At 37.7% G+C, this 26718-nt stretch overlaps 2 protein-coding genes across 2 annotated transcripts in view; both read left to right on the top strand.

Annotated features, from left to right (window-relative positions):
* The first annotated feature begins 2534 nt into the window (after positions 1-2534).
* LOC117328266 (choline O-acetyltransferase-like) overlaps positions 2535-26718 on the top strand; it is a 109780-nt gene continuing 85596 nt past the window's right edge. Inside the window, exon 1 of the mRNA XM_033885743.1 lies at positions 2535-2772. The gene's annotated coding sequence lies outside the window, so the exon portion shown is untranslated. The remainder of the gene's footprint in view (positions 2773-26718) is intronic.
* Positions 25014-26642, top strand: LOC117334840 (vesicular acetylcholine transporter-like). The gene has a single exon (XM_033894698.1). It carries the CDS (start codon positions 25014-25016, stop codon positions 26640-26642), a length of 1629 nt encoding a protein of 542 aa, XP_033750589.1.

The following is a 26718-nucleotide window of genomic DNA, read 5'->3' as shown; positions in this document are numbered from 1 at the left end:
TAGAGCCACATCGACACAGACGCATACGGGTGTGATATAAAGCCGCATTGACATACCACTTGGACGCATACAGGTCTGACATCAAGCCATATTGACAAACATGGACGCGTGCTGGTGTGTTATTTGACACATGTGGGCGCGTACATGCGCGATATAACATTGACACACGTAGACGCTTATATGTGTTATATAACAATGATACACGCGAACGCGTACAAGTTTGATATATCACTGACACGCTTGGACGCATGCAAGTGTGATATAATATTGACAAACGTGGACGCTTATAAGTGTTATATGTCATTGACACACTCAGACGCATACAATTGTGATATAGAATTGACACATGGACAAGTACAGGTGTGATATAACATTGACACATGTGGACGCTTACAGGTGTGATATAAATTGACTCACATGCACAAGTACAGGTGTGATAGGACATTGGCACTCTTTGACGCTTATAGTTGTGATATAACATTGACATACGTGGACTCTTACAGGTGTGGTATAACATTCACAAACGTGGACACTACAGGTGTGATATGGCATTGACACACGTGAATGGGTACGGGCGTGATATGACATTGACACACATGAACACTACAGGTGTGATATGACATTAACACACGTGGACGGGTACAGTTCTGATAAGACACTGACACACATTGGAGCGTACAATGTGATATTAAATTGACACACGTGGACGCTACAGGTACGATTAAACATTAACACACATTGACGCTACAGGTGTGATATAACAATGACACACGTAGACGGGTACAGGTATGATTAAACATTGCTACACGGGGACGGGTACAGGTTTGATTAAACATTGACACACGTGGACGGGTACAGGTTTGATTAAAAATTAACACACGTGGACGGGTACAGGAATAATTAACCATTAATACACAGGGACGGATACATGTTTTATTAAACATTGACACACGCGGACGGGTACAGGAATAATTAAACATTGCTACACAGGGACGGGTACAGGTTTGATTAAACATTGACACACGTGGACGCTACAGGTATGATTAAACATTGACACACGTGGACGCTATAGGTGTAATATAACAATGACACACGCGGACGGGTACAGGTATGATTAAACATTGACACACGTGGACGGGTACAGGTTTGATTAAACATTGACACACGTGGACGGGTACAGGTACAATTAAACATTGACACACATGGACGCGTACAATGTGATATAATATTGACACACGTGTACGCTACATATGTGATATAGTATTGACACACGTGGACGCTACAGGAGTGCTATAACAATGACACGTGGACGGGTACAGGTTTTATTAAACATTGACACACGTAGACGGGTACAGGTTTGATTAAACATTAACACACGTGGACGGGTACAGGAATAATTAAACATTGCTACACAGGGACGGGTACAGGTTTGATTAAACATTAACACACGTGGACGAGTACAGGTATGATTAAACATTGACACACGTGGACGCTACAGGTGTGATATAACAATGACACACGCGAACGCTACAGGTATGATTAAACATTGACACACGTGGACGCTACAGGTGTGATATAACAATGACACACGTGGACGGGTATAGGTAATGTTAAGCATTGACACATGGTGTTCTTCCAACATACATCATCATGTTACACTTTTGCTGTAGTATTAACCCCAGAATAGTGGTACGCGTTTTGATAAAACACGACTTCGTTATCCGCCTTGGGATTTCTCCTTTGACATTAATATATCTGGGCGTAAGACGACGGATAGGATAACAATACTGTGTAACTATATAGTTTGTAGACGTTAGTTGGCGAATCCCAAGAAAAGCTTTCCCATTTTTTTATACTTTAATGTCGAAGTATCTAGGACTGGTCATACAGTTCCAAAATGTCAGATTACGTGCGAATGCTGATACACACTCCAGAAACAGAGATATTTCATAATGGCGTGTCAGACAACTATGGACCGATGCCTTCGAGTCGACTGTAATTGCTAATCCTATCCACCATTGGACGTTCTCCGATACAGTTGATATGACGATAACAGGACGACATGGCCATTTGGTATATACTTGTTTCATTCTTACGACCTTCTTGGTAATTGTTCGCTACTATTTTCTCTTACAGAGTCAAAAAAAGGTTTTCTTATCTTTTGTTTAGAAATCAGATCAAATGGACCTTTTAATACCGTTTTATCTTGATTTTGTGCATGTTTTGGCTTTAAAATATTCCTTGTGTCCGATAATTTACAGAATATATATACGCATGGTATACGTGTACTCTTCTAACTGCCTATTTTGTTTTAATTATTCTTTGGATTCACATTCTAATTTGTTTATTCCAAGAACAATCTCACCATATCAACGAAACACCAGCAAACATCGTCTGAAGAGTTTAACGGATGACTTTATCATCTCGTGTGATTTAAACTCAACTCCATCATTAGGATTATTGGCATGGAGTGTGGAAGCGGAATGCGGTACGCTTCGTTGGACTGCCACAGTTGACGGAACAGCGTAGTAGGGGCAGAGCAGCGAGTCACGGCGCCGGATCAGCATTGATCTTAAGGGTTCGTGGGCAAAACGGATATTGATTTCAGCAACGGACAACCGGTATAAACTAGTCACGTGACTGCAATTAACCGTCTTTTAAATAACAAGACGAAACATACATTTAAATGCCTTTAATCGCCTTGATCAGTCCGGGAGATATATGAAGATCATCACACAAAAAAACAAAGGTGACATCTAATCCTCAATCAAGGTAAGCCATTTAATTTATTGTTAACTTTATCTTTAACTAGATGTAAAAGCAAATTCGGACGAAAAAGTCCGGCAAGATTCCTAGAAGGGTATAAAGGACTTAACACATGAAGTTCACATGTAAATGTTTATACATAACAGTAAATTCTTATTTAGATTTGAGCTCGGTGTACTACATGTAGACTTAACAAGTGAATCACACTGCGACACACGTTCGGCGACACATAGCTATAACAGTAATTATTTGATAACGACTCCGTAACTAGAGCGATATGATGTCTTGAGCCGAGTGCAGTCGCAATTACATTGTATTTAATATAAAATCCCCTTTCTGTGATTCAGTTTAACAACGTCTTGTTGTTAATGACAGGGCAGCACTTTTGATATCATTTACTGATTGCTTCCAAGTGATAAAAGTTCATAAGATAATCAAAGTTTCATATTGATAAAATACTCCACACATTTTCCTAATTACAATGAAGTTGTAAAAAGTACGGTTGTTAGGATTGGAATTTTATACCAGTTGTTTTGAATGGGGAACTGGAAATAGAAAAGATGTCACTCACAAAGGAAAAATATAATATTTCTTAACAAAGTAAGGAAACTATTCATGACGGTTTTCTAGATCAAGATATTTGATTGCAGTTATATTAATCGTGAAGGGTATGTACGTTTTGAAATCTTTAACAGAAAACAAGAGAGAGCTGGATGTCGAATTAATCTAATAGGCTGTAAAAACGGGACTGTTATGGTTTGCGGAACAGGAGCATCTTCCGAAATTTGTTTGAAGTGTGTGGAAACATGTGGATAAAATGCCAACATTGCGTTTTCATTTCAAATTTCTTAACTGGAAATTAGATTATTGGTGTCTTGTATCTGAACAAACGAGCTGAATATGGCGGTGGTATGTATGATAGGTCCGTCCAGTTGCTATGACGGATGGCTTGTCTATTTCGATTTTCTCTTCTTTTCTCTTACTTTTATCGGTTGTCTTAATGTCGTTTGCGATAAGGTTACACTGTAATAATTACTGAAGTTTCCTGTCCTGGTTTGGCGTTGACAAGTTAAATACAAATCGATTACTTATAAGCGCGTGCATATCGATCGCGGAAAAAGATTTAATTTATATTTTTATGACTGAATATGATTACACATTGTTTTTGAGGAGAATAAAGCCTGGTCGTTGTATGTGTGTCAATTGGGGCAGTGCATGCGAAACAATCACGGAACGTACTATCACGCGCAGGAATTTATGATTACCCAGTCCAGTTAGTGAGATATTTGACATATAACTACATTTGCAGCTAAGGAAATACCACATCACGTGAGTTGCTGTTACGAAAATAAAACTGCACGTGAGTTGTATAACTATCCTCTATACATTTGTCAGTATCCAATCACGTGACCTAACCAATGTTTCTGGAAATTTGGTCCTCAAAATAGCCTAACGTGACAATCGCTCCGTTGGCGATGCGTATGTGAGATGACTTTAGAGAGATATTGGAACGTCTAATTTACGAAGAGGATACGGACTCCAAGTTCCATAAAAGATTCAGGCGTAAATAGTTTACGGTACCGACGCCGGATCTGTGATACGGTGAATGAGTAAATTCTTCGCGGCTAATAACTTACTGAGGTGAGGACATTATTTCTTCATTTGTCTTTAAAATATTCAGAACAGACTTTATAGAATTACACAGATATTCCCTTCAGTACAGATGAGCGATCGAACATGAAAATTACATTTGTTTATCAATTTAGATCCACGATGAGGCCGTAATAAAAAATAATAAAAGCGAAACTTTTATGTTAATCTAATTAAATGAGATCTTAATAATAGTTGATTTATTCAAGAATTAACGCGGCAGTTTTGAACAAATTCTAACTGATGTTTTCATAATAGACTCTTTTGTCATTTTGATAGGATGTGCTGTTATGTAACGTCAACCTCTATATATATAGGTGTCAGATTTACATGTATATAAGTGTCTTGACACCTGTTTCTGATTCCTTTCTGTATCATTTATATGTTGTTTATATGTTGTTCATTGGAAATTGACAAATAAAACACAGTTTAAACTAACGCGGCAATTTTATTTCATACAATGCTTTATACTACAAGGGAATTTAAAATGTTATATTTTGTACAAACTTTTATATAAAAGTTCAGCTGAAACAATAGATACGGCATCTGTTTTATAGCATCTTAGCTTATGATACAAGTATCCATGTCAAATAGAAATACATATACATCAATATGATGTCAATTACATTTTACGCTAAATATGTTAACACGTGTTAGTAAACAATAGCGGCTGACTATTGTTAGAGTCTCGAGGGTTTTTCTCTCGTCACCTTATCTGCTATCAGACGCACCAGACTGACTTTAGGTAATTTGTGTAAACTAGTTATCTCCCTGCAGCAGGTGTCGGGGGACCTGTCCAGTTAGGTTCCGATTGTCATGCGACAGTATTGTATTGTTATAGCCGAGCAGGAATTCAATCAAATCTTTCTAATTCGCTGTACAGTTGTAACTTTACTGGTGAAATGATAAATACAAATATCAAATTAAGTGAACATTCATAAAGAATACTCGTTTCAATGTTTATCAAACATGAAATTTATCAGATGTGGTCTGCATCTGGAACATATCGTTTTTTGTTCTGTTGGTTAAATCGCCAATAAGAAACACGCACCAGTTAGCTTGTTTTTCTTAAAAATCCGTGCGAGCGAATGAATAATAATAATAATGATAAGTTAAAAAAAAACCCAAAAAAACCACACAAGCAACATAATTTAATAACGTTAAAACATCAATGTTTTCTCCTTATTGCTAATAAAAAGCTATAGAATGAACCATTGTAATGTGGTTCTGATATTTAACTAAGTATATACTGCACAATTCCAGCATCTTATATAAACATCTGATATCTATAGGGGCTATATGATGTTGAAGTGCTATCTCTATAGTTAGTGGTATTCATCTAGTTATATAATTATCAAGAATTTCTATTTTTTTTTTAATATTTATTTTTCATATTTTCATTTTCTGTTATCCAATAATATACTCCCTAGAAAATATAATTGTTTTTGTAAAGCATCATTTCATAACGGAGATTTTTTTTAAACCGACATAACTCATAACTATGAATTGAAATCAGCTGAATACTGAAAAAATACCTGCAGAATCGTGTTGTTTATATGCATTGTCATACAAGTCCTGTTATTGTCATATACAAGTCCAGTTATTGTCATATACAAGTCCCGTTCTGTTTGCTACACATGATAATGTAATATTATATCACATTAAACGTTAATTGTCAAACTGTGTTCAGTACCTAGGACTACGTACATACGTCTTATTTAGTATATCTGATAATAGATATGAATTTTATAAGCCTTCTTTATTGATGTTACCATTCCGGAATATCGAGAACGTCATATTTGACTGATTTGGCTGTTAACTTTGTTCCCGTGGGATGTTTGAGGAAAAACATGCCTTGCCAGACACCGAGATATATACAATGCCTATTGTATTCCTCAATGTACACATTAAGTCGTGTTGGATAGGGGTGTTATACCTTGTTACACACGTCAGTGTGTCAGAGTGAACCAATAAAACCTTGAACCTTGAGAACCAATATTGTGTGTGTATTAATTACGATAAGCACACATATTTCATACAATTAGAGTATCACCCATCAATACTTGTAGAGAATACGACATCTTGAAATAGACATTTTTTCGTTTTCAAATAAACCTTTAAACACGGGAACCTTTTAAGATGTATAAAAGTCCATATATTTGGTTGTTTTCTCGATTACATCGAGACCAGTGGTATCGATGACGTATTTCAATACATACCCTGGCGAAGCAAATATACAGTTTTTTATCCATTGTCCATATATCGAACTCTTCCTTCAATCATGCCAGATCATCAAGCCTTTCCTTTACAAATATAAGGTCTACGTATTCATACGAGAGCCGACAGCTGATAAAATATCACCAGTTCCCAGAGAGGTGACTTGGAATGTTATAATGTTTGTTTGCTTTCTACTCTTAACTGTTTTTCATTATTTGCAAACGAAATTAATTTTTGATAATTGTCCAAATACACCATGTCTGTTTTAAATGATTTCAAATCCAAAAATAGATAACGGGTAACCATACAACACTTGAATGGATGATGTCATCCAGGTTTGCCAATATTAGGACAAACAGGTGTAATGTGTCAAGTACATGCTGAAGCCGTCAGTTATTCTCACACAGATAAGAAATCGGAGCGTTTTGGTCAAACATGTATTATCCTGCAAGTGAAAATAAAACACAAGTTTATGGTAAAAAAGAAAGAAAACAAAGTGGAAAAATTACATAAAAAGGACTAGAGTGTTATTGTGATGTTTTCGGTGGCAACACCTGTTATTTCAGCAATTGAGAAAAAGAAATATTTCCATTTAGGTACTGCATTCAAACAATGCTTCTTTTATTATAACACATCACATTTAGGTATGAATGCTGTATATTGTATATTGTATGGCTATATTTTAATATTCAATATGGATACTGTATATTGTACGGCGATATTTAAATAAACAATATAAATGCTGTATATTGTACGGCGATATTTGAATAAACAATATAAATGCTGTATATTGTACGGCGATATTTAAATAAACAATATAAATGCTGTATGGCTATATTTTGATAAATAACATGAACGCTGCATATTGCTTGGCAATATATTAATGCTGTATATTGTTTGGTTATAATTTCCCTTATCCTCACTGAGATATAGGAATGTGGACTGTGTTTTTAGAAATATTGATAATATGATTTTTTTCCTACTTTAATCGAGAATTATATCAAGGAAACCTCCGATCCTCCATCATTTCCGCACCAATGACCGCTGATCGATGTTTCCGTCCTGATCTGGTACCGGGGCTATTATTTACTTGTTACATGGCGGACCGAGACAAACATATCTGTCCAATGAACTGATTTTTGATTAAATCTACATATAGTTTGCCAAGAAAATGAAAAACCATTTCGGTTCTTATTCGGACAAATTATGAAGTGTATAGAGCTGGTTTCGAGACACCCTGACTGGTAAACACCATCGTATGGTGTTGTACAATTGTAGGTACAGGTTTACACCCCACTTGTTCTGAGAATTTTAATTACTGGCGATATGTACACAGTTGTTAATCAATATCTACCATTGTAGTTGTGTTACAATGATTGATAAGCTTTCTAGACTGTACCGAATAGTGTTTTCTTTTTACAATACAATATACATGTAATGACAAGGCGAAATCTGTCAAAAACGGAAAAAAACGTGTGTAATTAGAAAAAGATTGTTAAAGCTACATGTACATCGATTATTTTATGTGGTAGTCCTGCCATATAGATAGATCGATGTATCGATCATTGTAAGTTCTCAATATGTCATTTTAATGTACAAGAACTTGTTTTAGATACACATGTCTACTCCATCATAAATAATCAATCTTGTATAAAATACGATTTTTTCCTTTTCTGAGTGCACGGATGTCACAGTGTTTACACTAGCCTTTCACCTAAGCGACCGGGGTTCGATTCCCCCTCGCTGACGTTAAATGGTGCCCGACCACGTGGGCTTTCCCTGGGTACTTCGGTTTCCCTCAATATTAAAACACCCCCGCACTTTGATTTGGTTGTTTTGGGCACGCGTATTGCAAACAACGTTTGAAAATTGTGACAAGTTCATACGCATTGTATCAAGTACCTGTGCACAAACACCTATTTGCATAAGGCATTTTAGAAACTATACAGACATATAAGGAAGTGATATAAGCATATACACTGTAGGTAAGGAGGGGTTCGACAGGACTCCATCTACTCTAGAGTGTAGGTAAGGAGGGGTTCGACAGGACTCCATCTACCTACACTGTAGGTAAGGAGGGGTTCGACAGGACTCCATCTACTCTAAAGTGTAGGTAAGGAGGGGTTCGACAGGACTCCATCTACCTACACTGTAGGTAAGGAGGGGTTCGACAGGACTCCATCTACTCTACACTGTAGGTAAGGAGGGGTTCGACAGGACTCCATCTACCTACACTGTAGGTAAGGAGGGGTTCGACAGGACCCCATCTACTCTACACTGTAGGTAAGGAGGGATTTGATATGGAGAGCAAAATGGTTTCAACCATATACCATCAGTTTGGATATTGCGGCCGTTTCAGTTTAACCAAAGGAAATCAAATCAGCATCATGCCATGTAGCTTGAGCGTCCACAGTAGAGGAATTGTCGGAATAGTGATATTCATATTCAGTCCAATTAGCGGCGGTTTCTTTTCTGATCTTGTCATCGTAACCTGCATCTATATAATTGTCTTTTATTCGCAGAAACTTTATACCAAATCTCTAGGATTCAACCCGGAATTCTGAAGGAAATTTCAATTTAATTGGAATTCATTGCCAGATTTATAGAGCCCAGATATGAATCAATTGAGAATAACAAGCCTTTGCTTGTAACAGTACACTTTGATGCTGATGTGACATCTTTGTCTTCTAAGTTTATGTTCTATATCAGCTTATCTCTATGATTACCCAGCAGACAACACTCTGACACCTTACTTCCGCTACACCTAGTTGGGCATGCATTAATGATTAATCGTCTAAACGCAATATACTACTGATAATTAAAATGACAGTTGCAGTGTTGTAAGTGTGTTTTTATAGACAAGGAGGATTAAAAGTACTTGTAGGAGACTTCAAATGTGTGATCAAATCATATGTAGAGAAATATTGTTGATAATCTGACTTTCCCTAAAGCTATCATTTCCTAAAAACCTGTATTACTTAAACGGTGGTTGTATGTTTTTTATAAGTTTGCCAGCACTTTGCTTTGTTTAACCTCAGCTACGTGTCCAGATGTTGTCTTGTTTAACGTTATTTACTTGTCCAGACTTTGCCCGGTTTGACCTCAGTTACTTGTCCAAACTTTGCCCGGTTTGACCTCAGTTACTAGCCCAGACTTAATGTTGTTTGACCTCAGTTACTAGCCCAGACTTTGTGTTGTTTGACCTCAGTTACTAGCCCAGATTTTGTCTTGTTTGACCTCAGTTACTTGTCCAGACTTTGCCCGGTTTGACCTCAGTTACTTGTCCAGATTGTGTCTTGTTTGACCTCAGTTACTAGCCCAGACTTTGTTTTATTTGACCTCAGTTACTAGCCAAGACTTTGTTTTATTTGACCTCAGTTACTTGTCCAAACTTTGCCCGGTTTGACCTCAGTTACGTGTCCAAACTTTGTGTTGTTTGACCTCAGTTACTAGCCCAGACTTTGTCTTATTTGACCTCAGTTACGTGTCCAAACTTTGCCTTGTTTGACCTCAGTTACGTGTCCAAACTTTGCCCAGTTTGATTTCAGTTATTCGCCCACACTTTGTCTTATTTGACCTCAGTTACTAGCCCAGATTTTGTCTTGTTTGACCTCAGTTACTTGTCCAAACTAGGGAGTACCGTGTATCTGGTGGTGATAGTTACAGCTATCTGACTGGTCCTGTGGTAAATAGGAAGTACCATCTATCTGGTGGTGATAGTTACAGCTATCTGACTGGTTCTGTGGTAAATAGGGAATACCGTGTATCTGGTGGTGATAGTTACAGCTATCTGACTGGTCCTGTGGTAAATAGGGAGTACTGTGTATCTGGTGGTGATAGTTACAGCTATCTGACTGGTACTGTGGTAAATAGGGAGTACCGTGTATCTGGTGGTGATAGTTACAGCTATCTGACTGGTACTGTGGTAAATAGGGAGTACCGTCTATCTGGTGGTGATAGTTACAGCTATCTGACTGTTCCTGTGGTAAATAGGGAGTACCGTCTATCTGGTGGTGATAGTTACAGCTATCTGACTGGTACTGTTGTAAATAGGGAGTACCATATATCTGGTGGTGATGGTTACAGCTATCTAACTGGTCCTGTGGTAAATAGGGAGTACCGTGTATCTGGTGGTGATAGTTACAGCTATCTGACGGGTACTGTGGTAAATAGGGAGTACCGTGTATCTGGTGGTGATAGTTACAGCTATCTGACTGGTACTGTGGTAAATAGGGAGTACCGTGTATCTGGTGGTGATAGTTACAGCTATCTGACTGGTACTGTGGTAAATAGTGAGTACCGTGTATCTGGTGGTGATAGTTACAGCTATCTGACTGTTACTGTGGTAAATAGGGAGTACCGTGTATCTGGTGGTGATGGTTACAGCTATCTGACTGGTACTGTTGTAAATAGGGAGTACCGTGTATCTGGTGGTGATAGTTACAGCTATCTGACTGGTCCTGTGGTAAATAGGGAGTACCGTGTATCTGGTGGTGATAGTTACAGCTATCTGACTGGTACTGTTGTAATTAGGGAGTACCGTGTATCTGGTGGTGATAGTTACAGCTATCTGACTGGTACTGTGGTAAATAGGAAGTACCGTGTATCTGGTGGTGATAGTTACAGCTATCTGACTGGTACTGTGGTAAATAGGGAATACCGTCTATCTGGTGGTGATGGTTACAGCTATCTAACTGGTCCTGTGGTAAATAGGGAGTACCGTGTATCTGGTGGTGATAGTTACAGCTATCTGACGGGTACTGTGGTAAATAGGGAATACCGTGTATCTGGTGGTGATAGTTACAGCTATCTGACTGGTACTGTGGTAAATAGGGAGTACCGTGTATCTGGTGGTGATAGTTACAGCTATCTGACTGGTACTGTGGTAAATAGGGAGTACCGTCTATCTGGTGGTGATGGTTACAGCTATCTAACTGGTCCTGTGGTAAATAGGGAGTACCGTGTATCTGGTGGTGATAGTTACAGCTATCTGACGGGTACTGTGGTAAATAGGGAGTACCGTGTATCTGGTGGTGATAGTTACAGCTATCTGACTGGTACTGTGGTAAATAGGGAGTACCGTGTATCTGGTGGTGATAGTTACAGCTATCTGACTGGTACTGTGGTAAATAGGGAGTACCGTGTATCTGGTGGTGATAGTTACAGCTATCTGACTGGTACTGTGGTAAATAGGGAGTACCGTGTATCTGGTGGTGATGGTTACAGCTATCTGACTGGTTCTGTGGTAAATAGGGAGTACCGTGTATCTGGTGGTGATAGTTAAAGCTATCTGACTGGTACTGTGGTAAATAGGGAGTACCGTCTATCTGGTGGTGATATTTACAGCTGTCTGACTGGTACTGTGGTACATAGGGAATACCGTGTATCTGGTGGTGATAGTTACAGCTATCTGACTGGTACTGTGGTAAATAGGGAGTACCATCTATCTGGTGGTGATAGTTACAGCTATCTGACTGATACTGTGGTAAATAGGGAGTACCGTGTATCTGGTGGTGATAGTTACAGCTATCTGACTGGTAATGTGGTAAATAGGGAGTACCGTGTATCTGGTGGTGATAGTTACAGTTATCTGACTGGTACTGTGGTAAATAGGGAGTACCATCTATCTGGTGGTGATAGTTACAGCTATCTGACTGGTACTGTGGTAAATAGGGAGTACCATCTATCTGGTGGTGATAGTTACAGCTATCTGACTGGTCCTGTGGTAAATAGGGAGTACCGTGTATCTGGTGGTGATAGTTAAAGCTATCTGACTGGTAATGTGGTAAATAGGGAGTACCGTGTATCTGGTGGTGATAGTTACAGTTATCTGACTGATCCTGTGGTAAATAGGGAGTACCGTGTATCTGGTGGTGATAGTTACAGCTATCTGACTGGTTCTGTGGTAAATAAGGAATACCGTGTATCTGGTGGTGATAGTTACAGCTGTCTGACTGGTTCTGTGGTAAATAGGGAGTACCGTGTATCTGGTGGTGATAGTTAAAGCTATCTGACTGGTACTGTGGTAAATAGGGAGTACCGTGTATCTGGTGGTGATAGTTACAGCTATCTGACTGGTACTGTGGTAAATAGGGAGTACCATCTATCTGGTGGTGATAGTTACAGCTATCTGACTGGTACTGTGGTAAATAGGGAGTACCGTGTATCTGGTGGTGATAGTTACAGTTATCTGACTGGTACTGTGGTAAATAGGGAGTACCATCTATCTGGTGGTGATAGTTACAGCTATCTGACTGGTACTGTGGTAAATAGGGAGTACCATCTATCTGGTGGTGATAGTTACAGCTATCTGACTGGTACTGTGGTAAATAGGGAGTACCATCTATCTGGTGGTGATAGTTACAGCTATCTGACTGATACTGTGGTAAATAGGGAGTACCGTGTATCTGGTGGTGATAGTTACAGCTATCTGACTGGTACTGTGGTAAATAGGGAGTACCATCTATCTGGTGGTGATAGTTACAGCTATCTGACTGGTACTGTGGTAAATAGGGAGTACCATCTATCTGGTGGTGATAGCTACAGCTATCTGACTGATCCTGTGGTAAATAGGGAGTACCGTGTATCTGGTGGTGATAGTTACAGCTATCTGACTGGTACTGTGGTAAATAGGGAGTACCGTGTATCTGGTGGTGATAGTTACAGCTATCTGACTGATCCTGTGGTAAATAGGGAGTACCGTGTATCTGGTGGTGATAGTTACAGCTATCTGACTGGTACTGTGGTAAATAGGGAGTACCGTGTATCTGGTGGTGATAGTTACAGCTATCTGACTGGTACTGTGGTAAATAGGGAGTACCGTGTATCTGGTGGTGATAGTTACAGCTATCTGACTGATACTGTGGTAAATAGGGAGTACCATCTATCTGGTGGTGATAGTTACAGCTATCTGACTGGTACTGTGGTAAATAGGGAGTACCGTGTATCTGGTGGTGATAGTTACAGCTATCTGACTGGTACTGTGGTAAATAGGGAGTACCATCTATCTGGTGGTGATAGTTACAGCTATCTGACTGATCCTGTGGTAAATAGGGAGTACCGTGTATCTGGTGGTGATAGTTACAGCTATCTGACTGGTACTGTGGTAAATAGGGAGTACCGTCTATCTGGTGGTGATAGTTACAGCTATCTGACTGGTACTGTGGTAAATAGGGAGTACCGTGTATCTGGTGGTGATAGTTACAGCTATCTGACTGGTACTGTGGTAAATAGGGAGTACCAGTCTATCTGGTGGTGATAGTTACAGCTATCTGACTGATCCTGTGGTAAATAGGGAGTACCGTGTATCTGGTGGTGATAGTTACAGCTATCTGACTGGTCCTGTGGTAAATACGGAGTACCGTCTATCTGGTGGTGATAGTTACAGCTATCTGACTGGTACTGTGGTAAATAGGGAGTACTGTGTATCTGGTGGTGATAGTTACAGCTATCTGACTGGTACTGTGGTAAATAGGGAGTACCGTCTATCTGGTGGTGATAGTTACAGTTATCTGACTGGTACTGTGGTAAATAGGGAGTACCATATATCTGGTGGTGATAGTTACAGCTATCTGACTGGTACTGTGGTAAATAGGGAGTACCGTGTATCTGGTGGTGATAGTTACAGCTATCTGACTGATACTGTGGTAAATAGGGAGTACCGTGTATCTGGTGGTGATAGTTACAGCTATCTGACTGGTACTGTGGTAAATAGGGAGTACCGTGTATCTGGTGGTGATAGTTACAGCTATCTGACTGGTACTGTGGTAAATAGGGAGTACCGTGTATCTGGTGGTGATAGTTACAGCTATCTGACTGGTACTGTGGTAAATAGGGAGTACCGTGTATCTGGTGGTGATAGTTACAGCTATCTGACTGGTACTGTGGTAAATAGGGAGTACCGTGTATCTGGTGGTGATAGTTACAGCTATCTGACTGGTACTGTGGTAAATAGGGAGTACCGTGTATCTGGTGGTGATAGTTACAGTTATCTGACTGGTACTGTGGTAAATAGGGAGTAGCATCTATCTGGTGGTGATAGTTACAGCTATCTGACTGGTTCTGTGGTAAATAGGGAATACCGTCTATCTGGTGGTGATAGTTACAGCTGTCTGACTGGTTCTGTGGTAAATAGGGAATACCGTCTATCTGGTGGTGATAGTTACAGCTGTCTGACTGGTCCTGTGGTAAATAGGGAGTACCATCTATCTGGTGGTGATAGTTACAGCTATCTGACTGGTCCTGTGGTAAATAGGGAGTACCGTCTATCTGGTGGTGATAGTTACAGCTGTCTGACTGGTCCTGTGGTAAATAGGGAGTACCATCTATCTGGTGGTGATAGTTACCGCTATCTGACTGGTACTGTGGTAAATAGGGAGTACCGTCTATCTGGTGGTGATAGTTACAGCTATCTGACTGATACTGTGGTAAATAGGGAGTACCGTGTATCTGGTGGGAATAGATCAACTGACTGATACTGTGGGTATTTAATATGATCATACTTTATATTCCACAATGTGTCCTGACCCTGGCTTGGGAGGGTGAAAGGCTCGTGAAATAATAATTAACTATTCAGATATGTACTTACACCTGCGATAGAGCAGGTGGACATGATTACGAGGGAGAGTATAGTCCTTTATCACGTGGACATGCGTACGAGGGAGAGTATAGTCCTTTATCACGTGGACCCCTGTGTAATGAGGGTTATATTGATCTCTAGGTTACTTTGATTGGTTCCTACATTTCCTCTAGATTAGACAACTTTAGACCGATACATACCGCCTAATAGACGCGTGTGGTCACACCTACAGCTCGTTCTAAATATAATTGTGTCGTGCATAATGACCGGCATGGGCATGAGCAGGACACAAATGGGCAATTTAAGCCAAGTTGACGAACTCTGTGGTTGTCCTCTAGCCGGAAACCGCGACTCTGCACTGTGTTTGTTTGGGATGACTGTTCATTAAATGGTGATATTGACAAGCGAGTACCACTCAATAAGAAACTCTCTTGACTTTAACAAGCCAAGAAAATAGTGACATGTCGCTCCTCGCGGCCGGACCTCATATTTGGTCTGCTGTCAGCTGTATCAATCTTTAACGACGGTCAGCAGTAAGCATTAACGTCGTGTATTCCTCAAATTGACGAGGTAGAGTGTTGCTGTCACTATGCCATCTCCAGTATAAGTTACCGGTCGGTTATACAGTTATAATGATTAAACCTATATTCTAATGTGTAGAGTGCTTTCCACGAGAAACTTTCTTCAGCGTAAAACAACAAATACCGAATGTTGTGTACTTTTCGGCCTCGATATTGTGGATTATTGTGTAATCCGCTCGTACTAAAATAGGTTTAACGTCATCAGACCTAGATTCGGAACATAAAACTCGGATGAAGTTAGTTTGGTCTGAGATTTTAAGAGGTTATATTGATCAGAGGATAAGATAGGTTTATCAAATGCGTTATTATAACTATTAGGTAGAACAACACTGGTCCTATGAGTGACATGCAACTCACAATTCAGGAAGTGATAGTGAAAAAACAAAGTACATTGTACTTAGAATTCTAATGAATTGTTTATTCTAGTCATATCTGGTGACGTGGCAGTACTCTCACTATTGAATTGGTAGTATTGCTGGTATGCTTACATGGCCGTGTCACGTTACAATCTAACTACAAAACAGTGTGATTAATTCAAAGAATAATTCTTGTTATTTTATCGTTTACTGGCGTGTTAACTGCTTCATGTGAAATATTTGTGAAAAATACAGTTTATACATCAGTTTAAAGTGCGTCCTTTAAATTATCTGTAAAATTGCAGTTTATTTATCTGTAACCCAAATTTTATTCATATCGAATGTATGCTAGTATATACATTCATTATTTTTTTTTTTTTTTTGACTGAAGTAAATTTGTGTGAATTTCCCGCTTGTCATATATGAAAGACGTCAGTAAACTCAAATCTAGGAATAGGCAATTTTCCAGAAGAAATAATATAGTTCCTCGTGTCGTCGTAAACGACACACTCATAAAATGGTTGTAACACAAATTTGTCTTTATTTTATATTTCACGTGTTTAGATATCGTAGAAATTGTTAAAAATAACATAATTTCTGATTATTTGAAATGAAAGCCGTTTTCTTTTTCGCACTGATATACTGTTATCATTAGAGGTGATATGGTTTTCAACGAATATTACACAGATACAAATTTTGGTTAAGGGGAATCCATGGTTTAACGGACCTGACCTGGACAATATTCCCCGAGGCCGAATTGGTAATTTTGTATCTAAATACATGATACATTTTTGCAATAAATTTGTAGCGTCATAACTTGTTAAATTGTTTTACGTTTAAATGGTGGTTGAATGCTTACAAATACAGAATGTAAATATCTTATGACGTCGGCTTAAATGTATTCAACGATATTCCAGTACACAACATTGTTACAAGGACGTTTACGGTTTAGATTTTATTAGATACCCAACGTTTGGCATTCTGCAATTATTTACAATTTGAAGAATTAAGCACATTTTCTATCAAATTGTGTTAAGGTGAATTCTGAGAATAATTCTTCCGATAACAATGTCAAAGAAACCTTGTAGCCAGATTATAAATACACTAATCACGCCTTGAAGTGGAAAGTATTCTTCGAAAAACCCATAGGCATGGCTTTATATTATATCAGATATAGCAGTGCCACATAATAAAAACAAAACAAAAAAATATCCCAGATTTCTTAATGTAATATTGATTCGAGGCTTTGAGGAAAATTATGCAACTTTATGCCATAATGAGCATTTAGCTAGCAATATACCCCTTGGAAAACATGCGTGGTACTAACACACCGCCAAGAATGGATTCAATTTATATGTTTATTAAGACCACTCATGCAAAATAATAGGAATTATTAAGTAAGATGTAGGAAGTGCGGTATTCTGTTAAGATACATTTATTGATTATATGATAACCAAGTGACCTGTATAACATTATCAACAATAGAGGTTTTATACGGAAAAAAAAAAGAAAAAAGAAAAACAAAAGAAAATGGTCCGGATCTTTTAAAGCCACCAAATCGATATGACACAGCATGCAGTACTTGTAACCTTCAAATTATTGTTCTATTATCGCAAAATCATGATCAATCATACCACCATAAAAGAACTGTCCACTACATTTACAGCTGTTGCATGTCAAACAAACTATCAGGAAATTCTATACTTGGTATCCGAATCATTTGGCGTATTATATATATACAATGTGTATATATATATATATATATAGAAATTATATATATATAATACCGACCTCTTGTAGGAGCCAGATTTGATCTGTTTCATACAAAAGTTTTTATTTAATTCGTATATATCAATTGTGTACAATTCTTTGACGGCCTATTTTGATAGGGAATGCGATGTCACGAATATGTAAATCGCCGGATATGACAACCCTTAACGCTTCTCGGTAGAGGATGTACATGGTTCTTGGAGTCGTTACCATACCGGATGGAACATTGATACCAGGTACTCCATCAAAAGGCGACAGATAAATAACAAGGTTGAAGAGCGTCCCTTCCTGAGAGAGGACGAACACTTCCTAACAGACCCATAGCTCTTAGAATCACTGGATAATAAATCATAGACCTTAAGATCATTGTGGTATACCGACAGGCAGTCAGGCAAAAGTTTAACCGGCATGGACGTGTGCGTGCACGCGACGTAGACAACGCGCACAAGGCGTCCTGTATAGCGTTAAAGGGAGACATTAGAGGTACATAAACATGCAACAAGAATTGGTTGGAGGGGGTGATAAAAACGGGAAATAAAGTCACATTTACGGTGCTAGATTGTGGCAAAAGATTGTAAAGAGAGTTTATCCATCACTGTCCTGTCACATGTAATGGAGTAACTAACACATCTTCCCCGCATCCTCAGAGTCCGCCATGTTACGCCAATCAACCGCAGTTTCCTAGACCCTCTGACGGTGTATAGGGGACATTAAAATATTACAATTTGTTCTTAGGATCTATTTCATGTGGATTTTGTATCGATCGTTTTAATAGGTGTAGAGCATGTCTTTATATGGTTCGGTATACAGGCATATGGTAGAGAAACTAGTCAGAGACACATGTCAGACAATAAAACCAAAGCAACTCAAAAATACGTTAATTGGATTGAGCTGCATGAGTTTAAAAACACATTTAGGAATTCTATAAAAATCGTCAGATGACATAGACTGGTCGCCTTTGTAATCATAATGCTATCTATAAATAGACATTTGACTATATTAACACGCGATTATGTATCATGTTTAACTTCGTTCAACTGGATTAAATTACATCGAAATAATTAAATACACGATACAAACTACACTGCTGTCTTGTGTATTTCATACGAAATTGAGTGTATAGCCTGGTATGTCATGTCGTTTGTTTGCGGCCCTTGCTATTGTCTGACTAAACTAAGACAAAAATATTTTATCTTTAAGATTGAGTTAAGTTCTAAATAAGTATTTATTTTGGAACTTTGCCAACTTGATGCTGTATAGAGTCTTTATAAGGTTGTGTTGTCTATGACGTCATAGCAGCGTTAATTATATATATTCATACTCACATAGTTATAGTGTACAAGACAGAACCAATTTCCTGGTGATCTTTCTAGTACCACCGCTTTCGGAATTCATCGATTTTGATTGGCCGATTATCTTATTACGTCACCGGGTCAAATGATCGACAATATGGATGTTTGCCCAGAAATCCTGGTTCTTTGATACTGGTGTCTGGTTGGGCAATAATGTAACTCTCAGAAATTTGCAATTTGATATCAGACAAAATGTCAGCATTTAAAACAAATTCAGACGTTGCATTTGCAAACCGGTCTTTAACTTTGGTTGTTTTTCCGTACTACCAACTCGAATATCAGTAGTGTAGAGCATGGCTGGCCCTGTACTTGTACGAGACTTCTACCAACGATGGCTGCCTTTCCTTGGTAGACGGTTTATAAGAATGCTAATTTCGATTCGTGGTCATTATCCAATTTTCTTGTCAAATTTCCGTTGTTGATTTGTTGTTTGGCATATCTAGAGCTGGAAAATTACACTTGATGGTCGCACAAGTAGAACATCAATTCTGATTGTGCCTGACAATTCTTCTTGTGCCTCCACATATTGTGGTTTTTTTTTCGACTGACACTGATTTTTAGCAGTGATCAATGGTAACCGACCACCATTCTCTAGCAGCTGTTTAGGATGTCAGGCTTTAACTTCATCCTACTTAGACAAGACTAACTTAATGCAAAGCCTTAGCGAGGCTGTAAATTTCAGTTTTAAAAAGTTTAATGGAATTAAAAGAGAAGACGGCGAATTTAAAATCAAGTGCCTATATGCTTTCTTTAAAAGTCTCACAGAATGGAAGGATTGGTTCTTTACCGGTAAACAAGTCGCTTACACGTGATTTCTTCTTATAAATGTAGTGTTATGTAAGACTAGAAAAATCACTTAAACAGGGTGTTCTAGGTATCTTGTTAAGTGGAAACAGAAAAGATAAATCAGAACAAAACAATATGCTCTCTTTCGATAAGTGAATGGATTGAATTAACTGTACTTTCTTGTGTTTCTCTATTATAGGCAACTCGAAGATCTTTTCTAATGAAATAATAGTAGTTGATGATTGTAGTAAACCCCATGTGTACTCAGGGAGACGAGGGCCATACTCTTTAATGGGATGTTCACTGTGGAATATACCAAAATATTGTAAAAGTGTGTGCACAAATAAACCCAACGAGCGCAGAACTAATTGTTCGTTAATAGACATTAAGATCGCTATACCATTATTTATATTATTTATAATTATTTTGAAAACATCAGTAAATCCTATATCCCTGTCATTATTTCGGTTTGATCTCTTCACCAGGATTCACCTTTATGGAAGAAATTCATGCCATGGTTTTCAGAAAATCCTCTGCAATAAGTCATTTTTAAACTTTCGACTTGATATTGTTTTAGGTATTTTTCTATTGTTTTAAGTATTTTGTTGATGTTTTTATGTATTTTGCTGCTGTTCTATTTAAAGTACTGATTCAAACATATAGAGGAATATTGATTACAATCATATCTCAATGTTCTAGATGCATTATAAAATTCGACGGTTGTACGAACGAATTGTTGAATAAAGTAGCTATATTGACTACGTCATTGAGGCCTACTCTCCTTACCATACTCGTACTTTCACCCAGTATTAATTTTCTGCCTTCCTTTTTTCAGGAGTAACTTTAATGGCAACTATAAAAAGAAACCTTCTCAATATGGGCGTAATCTACATATTTTATTTAACGACAAACATATTTATGGATTTAATTGCAATACACAAAAGCTATTGTAGAATTAAGATTGACTGAAAAATCTTTAAATGGAATATTTGGGGCTACACACTCCATGAAATTACGTCTAGGTAGTCGACTAAATTATGTTTTATTTGTGTTGGAAGCTGAGATCCTGCTATTGACGCATTCTTGCCTTTGAGCTCGGGCGAAACAGTTTTAATTATTTATTTGCGTTTAATTGTTATGGATTATCGGTGTGTAAGGAGATGTTGAGAAGATCATTTATTCATATATATGTTAATGGAATCCTCAGAAAACCCCTTGTCTGTTCAGAGCTTGAAACAGATTTTATTTTTAACATGCAGTACACCCCGCCGACCAATGTAGTATTTACTAACAGCGAGAAGTAAATATTTCAGGATCAAGCTTGGAGACATGGTAACAAATACGTCACCGGTTTCTTTGAACTTCTTTGATAATGTCGCCAGTCAGATGTATCGACGAAATGTCCCAGTAACTACTAGCAAACCCATTACTGATTATGTATAGTAATGTCAGAGGCAATTTAATGCACTCTGATTTACCAGATACGGTGATGCACACGAGGTGCCAAACAACAGAAGATGTTTCCTCTCGTTTCTCTTATCTGGCAATGCTAAAAAAGATAAAATCATTTCACTTCATCCTTAAAACGTAGTCACACCTTCGCATCGTCAATGTCGTTTGAGAGGGATACGTTTCGGCACAAACTCGTCAGATAGATCTCTCCATGAACGAAATTACTTCATTCTATAAATATCTTTTTATTCGTTGACACTGCGAAGTGTGGTATATCTGCTCTCATTTTATCTAAAGAGTAAAACAGATTACGTTTTGATAAAACATTCCATATTCTAGCCTTTCATATTTGATGTTTAAATAGATTATGATGTGAAGCTTTTGGCTAAAGTAACCTTAAAATCGCTAAACAAACAGTATCAAAGACTCTATAGAATACATCCAAGTTTATTTTTTTCTAGATCTATTTATAGCTTTATTTTTGACAAGCGAATTATTTGATTTTCATCGATCCTAATAAATCTGACATCCATTATTGCTTTGCACAATCGGATTGTCGGATAAATGTTATATTTCGACAAATTTGGAAAAAAGAAATAAAATAAAAATTAATATCATAGCATTATGGAATTTGTAGAAATGGTATCATGCTTCTTTTTTCTGTTTTCGGATAATTTAAAAGTTATTGTCTCTAGCCGCCTGACCTTTTTGTGTCTGTCTGGTCAACCAAACTAGTTGAATGGGATATCCACTATTCATTAAAACAATGACTTTGACATATTTCATGAAAGCTGAAATAATGTTATTGTTTTGAATGTAAATAGTGTTTTTTTTGTGTGTTTTATGAACGATCAATATTTTCCTCCGATCCGATTTTCTAGATTTAGTTGTAATTTCAATTTATTGTAAGTTTATAACTTTTAACAAACTATATGCATGTATGATAGAGCATTTATACCATACATTGGAGACAGTATCTTGTTTGTAATATTGTAAATTCATGATGGTCCATTCTAATCCTATAATATTGTTAACATTGGGAGAAATCATGACTACAAATTGCATTACGAAAATGAACGTTTAAATCAATTTCCATCCGTACTACTAATCTAGGATCTGCTTGCTTCGTTTCGTAGAGGTTTTATGTTGTCCAAATTATGTGTAATTTCGTTCGTCCTCCATGTTATAAAGCCAGCCCGCAATCTTAGCCTGCGTCCGATCGATGGTGCCAAAGCCACATGAATACAGTTGTTTACTCAACTGAATAAAGTAGAGGCATCTTTATTGGTATTTTCCGGTTGGAAAAGACTTTTTCAGGCAGAAAATATCATTACCAAGAACCTAAATGAGCAAGTTTCCCCAAGAAAATTGATCCCGTGCTTCTTTAGAAATGGACACTGACTTTTGTTCTTTCTATAACAAGCTTAACTGGAATACCGAAGGATAGTTAGCTTATCAATAGTAATGGGTCAGCAATAATTAGCAGAAATCCTCAAAAGTTGGTATGGATAATTAGAGATCGATTGCCAAAAATATCTCAAAACAATTTTTTTTAAGTATAAATACAATAGGCTTTCAAATATGAAAATATTATCAACGAATGCGTTATGATTATTAGGTAATAGTAGAGATCTAGAAAACTAATTACTCTCTGTTACAGACACTTTTTACATCAACTACATCCTATTTATTATATGGTGTTGTGCGGGTATCTTATTATAAACTATTTTAAATTGTTAAAACTGAATTCTCACTTTCACTAGAATAAATAAATAAATGAAAAAAAAAAAAAATACAAATAAATAAATAAATAAAAACAGACGGCCGCGAGACGTATCACATTTAATTGTGCGGAATATGTAGGTACCATTTCGAAATTGAGAGTGATGACAGGTGGGTGCTTGAAAAAAATAATTATCTATGTACACCTGTATATGTGGTGATCAATGTTGGATTTTAATCCATGTTGCATGGTAGCTGTGTTAGTATAATGAAGAGAAAATTCGCTGCGTATGATAGAAACATAACAATTGAATTTCAGAAGGGTCTGACCTTAAATATATTGATTCAAGCTTAATGTAATGTATAATTATAGTTCAAATATTAACGTTGTTACAAAGAGGACAAATTGTTCTTGATAGCTCTGATGACCTCAAAAAGAAAACATCAGTTCAATAAATATCTAATGTAAAATATCTTATTTTAAAACAATTGCAAAATAAGTTATGGCAAATTTTCTTTATCCCTTTTTTGAGATAATAATTCCGATTTCTGTGTAATATTTAATCCCTTTTCACCAAATAAAACTACGCTGTAATATTTTTTAATTTTCATTTTTTTATTTATTTTTTTATTGTTTTGTATCAGCATTGCGATGAAATGCAGCAATGAGCTAATGTATAAGGAGTAATGATTCAGACCATTATCCCTTAGTACTCTAGGGCATTAAACCGTACAACCTGTCTCATTGTAACAAGCGGTATGATTAAAACTAACGATATTTAAGAAAGTGTTTGTATGTCTTCATCCCTTATAAACCTGAGGCAAAATCGTAATAGTGACATGATACTTTTATAAATATAATAGAACAAGGTTAGTTACTAAATATAAATTGATCATTAAAATGATTTTAATTACGTTATGTATTTTTTTTTTCATTTTAAAATGTAGCTTTTAATGCCGTTTTAATAAGACATAATGAAAATTAAAGAAATCTCAGTCTTCTCTATTCAAATAAAATATGTAAGCAGAATTAGCGAAAATATTGAGAACAACGCCGTTGATCGATTAGTGGTAAAGCACACGAGTGTGTCTAACACTCGGACTTATAAAGCATGCCTTAACACAAGTTACATCATTGAATGAGAAGAATAACTTCTATGTTATGTATAGAATTAAGAATATAAAAACTCATCAGTAAAAGTCCAATGATAATTTCTATTATTGAGAATGGAAGGAAAATTGTAGAGACTAGGGATATAAACTGATGGGAGGCTAGATGTGAACAACGATCGATCGTATTATACAATTATTCAATGAAAGTGATGCTAGATTTTGTGGTTGACGTTGTTGGTGTCGCCCTGTTTTGTGTTAGAATCGTCAGTTAGAGGTACCTTTCTTGCCTGTTAAAGTATCGGATGTTTTACAGCAGACCTCAACACCATTCTATTTCTTCTCCTCTTTAAGGCGATGGTGGCATTGCACTCGGACAGAACACACGGCTATCGGCACTATACACGCAGGACTTGGATGGGACAATTCTACTTTTGGAAAGACATTTAAGTACCATGTGAAAAAGCTTTCATCGGACGCTCAGGTAATTTAATATTTCTAACTAAAAAGTGCAGCTCTTGTTTTAAATCTGACTCATCTCGTTCAGAATGTTTTCTGTGACGATAGTGTGATATTCGTTACAAGGAATTTACGACAAGTTTGTTACACTGTACAAAGAACAAAGGAATAATTTGGGATTTAAATTTTTGAAAGCAATATCATCAGTGTCAAGATGGTGGCGATACCCCCAACACTGAAAGGAAAAGTGACAGACTTCATTCAGATGTTGAATGATAGAATAAATGACCCGATAGCACAGCGACGTCTAGTCCTGCTGATAGTAAGTATGGCGTTGCTTTTGGATAACATGTTGTACATGGTAATTGTGCCAATCATACCGATGTACTTAGAGGATGTCCTAGACTGGGGAAGTGATGATGAAACTGTGGCAGTAGCTCCTTTCAATGCAACATGGAATTCGACACACAACTTGACTGGAACTCCAGCACCGGCTTCATCTGATTCATCCTCCTACGCAGACTATGCCGAGGGAGGAGGTGCAGTTGGTGTTCTTTTTGCATCCAAGGCAATTGTTCAGCTAATGGTAAACCCGTTCACAGGCGCCCTCATAGACAGGATAGGATACGACATTCCGCTAATGATAGGTCTTATCATTATGTTTTTTTCTACAATAATATTTGCCTTTGGTGAAACATATGCCGTTTTGTTCTTTGCAAGAAGCTTACAAGGGCTCGGGTCTGCTTTTGCGGACACTGCAGGCCTTGCTATGATTGCAGATAGGTATCGAGAGGACGGAGAGCGAACGAAAGCTCTAGGAATAGCACAATCTTTCATATCATTTGGATGTTTAGTTGCTCCACCGTTTGGAGGTACTTTGTTCGAGTTTGCAGGAAAGGTGGTTCCGTTCATCTTTCTGGCCACAATGTGTTTAGTAGATGGAATACTCCTCCTTTTTGTAATGAAGCCTGTGCGGTTAGAGAGGTCCCTTATACCAAAGGAAGAACGGCCCCAGGGAACTCCTATCTATAGACTCCTTATGGATCCCTACATCTTAGTAGCGGCTGGGGCCCTAGCTATGTCCAACATATCTCTAGCTTTTCTCGAACCAACTATAGCTATGTGGATGAAGGGAACTATGAACGCGACCGAATGGCAAATAGGTTTTGTTTGGCTGCCGCCGTTTTTGCCATATATCGGAGGTGTGGTTTTAACAGTCTACCTGGCCAAAAGATATCCAAGCTACCAATGGGTTGTTTCGTTAACGGGACTTATCATTGAAGGATTATGTTGTTTTATAATTCCATTTTCCAGTGCTTTCTTTGTGGTTTTGTTCCCTTTGATGGGCCTCTGCTTGGGTGTGGCGTTTGTGGACACTGCCATCCTCCCAACGCTAGCCTATCTTGTGGATGTTCGACATTCTTCCGTATACGGAAGTGTTTATGCCATTGCCGACATATCGTACTCCCTGGCATATGCGTTAGGACCAATAATGGCCGGACAGATCGTACAGACCATTGGATTCATGTGGCTCAATGTTGCAATAATGCTCAGCAATCTCTTGTATGCACCGGTGATATTGTTTCTGAGAAGAATCTATGAGTACAAACCATTCACGGATGAGTGTGATATCCTTGTTGCAGATCCCCCTCCGAAAGACTACAGTACTTACATGCAAAATGGAGGACTTCCGAACGGCAAAATAAAAGAAGTGAACAATCTTAACGGCGAAAATCACTTAAGATTAGGGAAACACTCCGAGAACACCTACATCGGGAATGCCGAAATTGACTATTTTGAGCCAAAGGATCCTGAAACCTACTCATTTTACGGTCCAAGGTGAAAACTATAAGCACATTATTATTTTTTTCTTTCGATAGGATGACAATTTTTTAACGTGCTACTTTGAAAGTTCTATA

This window comes from Pecten maximus, chromosome 1 (genome assembly GCF_902652985.1).
Source record: "Pecten maximus chromosome 1, xPecMax1.1, whole genome shotgun sequence".
NCBI lineage: Eukaryota > Metazoa > Mollusca > Bivalvia > Pectinida > Pectinidae > Pecten > Pecten maximus.
The sequence above is the reverse complement of the archived record's forward strand: the minus strand, read 5'-3'. Positions and strand labels throughout refer to the sequence as shown.

What these genes read in the sequence shown, in the direction of transcription:
- LOC117334840 (XM_033894698.1), top strand. Translation starts at nt 25,014, where the DNA reads ATGGTGGCGATACCCCCAACACTGAAAGGAAAAGTGACAGACTTCATT.